Source organism: Glossina fuscipes, unplaced genomic scaffold (assembly GCF_014805625.2).
Source record: "Glossina fuscipes isolate IAEA_lab_2018 unplaced genomic scaffold, Yale_Gfus_2 70413, whole genome shotgun sequence".
NCBI lineage: Eukaryota > Metazoa > Arthropoda > Insecta > Diptera > Glossinidae > Glossina > Glossina fuscipes.
Window position 1 is genome coordinate 1 of NW_024004287.1, and position 1,246 is coordinate 1,246.

At 36.0% G+C, this 1,246-nt stretch overlaps 1 protein-coding gene across 1 annotated transcript; it reads left to right on the top strand.

The window, feature by feature from the left end:
• Positions 1-113: 113 nt before the first annotated feature.
• Positions 114-888, top strand: LOC119643927. The gene is made up of 3 exons (XM_038043435.1): positions 114-233; positions 482-655; positions 718-888. Exons 1-3 carry the CDS (start codon positions 114-116, stop codon positions 886-888), a joined length of 465 nt encoding a protein of 154 aa, XP_037899363.1.
• Positions 889-1,246: the final 358 nt, after the last annotated feature.

The following is a 1,246-nucleotide window of genomic DNA, read 5'->3' on the forward strand; positions in this document are numbered from 1 at the left end:
TAGACGTCTTGCTGGTCATATTTTTATCAATATTGACGACAGTGCAGTCCGCGCTATATCGGTTCATACCCGAAGATTCTGATGTATTTGTGGATTGTGCGGATCGACCAGAAATGAATGGAATTAACGATTGGGCAAATATCTTAGATTATTCCTTTGACGATGAGGGAATAATACATGCAAGGGGAACTGTAACAATCCTTTGGGATATTGAGCAAACTGATCGCGTAACGGTAAATACCAATCTTAGCAATTAAAAAAGGATAATTCAGTTTTTCCGTCTTTCATCTATGTGCTATCTACGAAGCCTTTTTAAGAAAAAAGGCTTTATTTTATTTTATTTTAATTGCGAGGAAAGTGATTAAAAAGTTTTTCCTTTCATGACTTTCCGAACAAAGGGAAGAAGAAATGATTATTTTATTGAAAATCTCCTCCAGCCTTACGAAATAGAACAAAAATTACTGATCAATTATTTTTGCAGATGGATATCGAATTAAAAAAGTATGCACGCGGCACCTGGGACCAAACTTTCTTATCCGTAAAAATAAGCGATTTTTGCAAAGATATGAGAGATACCAACTCTATGGTCTATGATTCATGGTCGAAACACATTACTCTGGAGGAGGGGGAGGAGATTCCATGTTTGGGGAAAGGTGTACGTATTGTAGACGGTATACTTGTACATATTGTAGAGATTTATACGCATTTCAAATTTAGGTAGAATATCATCATGAACCATTTGTAATGAAGGCCGAATTTAACGTGAAAGGTATAAATATGGAAGGACGGCACAAATTGGTTTTCATTTTACACGCATATGACAAAAATGATCGACGTAAGCCAAACAGTATTTGTTTAGAAGTTCCGGGGGAGATACTTAAGGTGTAAACAGAAGATCGATGCGAAAACAATTTTTTTAGTTTGATTTGTTTATCAACACTTATTAAAAGGAATAAAAAGTCGTTAGCTTAACTATTATTTGCTTTATTTTCTGCTCGGTATAAACTTGTGCACCAAAAAGTCTTTTAATATTTATTACCAAAGAAGGAAGATACACTCATTTTGTCAAGACGTTTGCAACGCCTAACAGATAGCATCCGCGATCCCGCAAAGTATATACATTTTTCAGCGGTTTCAAATTTGGAATGCACCTCAGTATGTACGTCCTTTCGCCTGTCCCTCCCTTGGTCTGCGCAAATGTAAACATTCCCTCGTTGGCGAAAATGAAGATATTGTCTGCAGATTT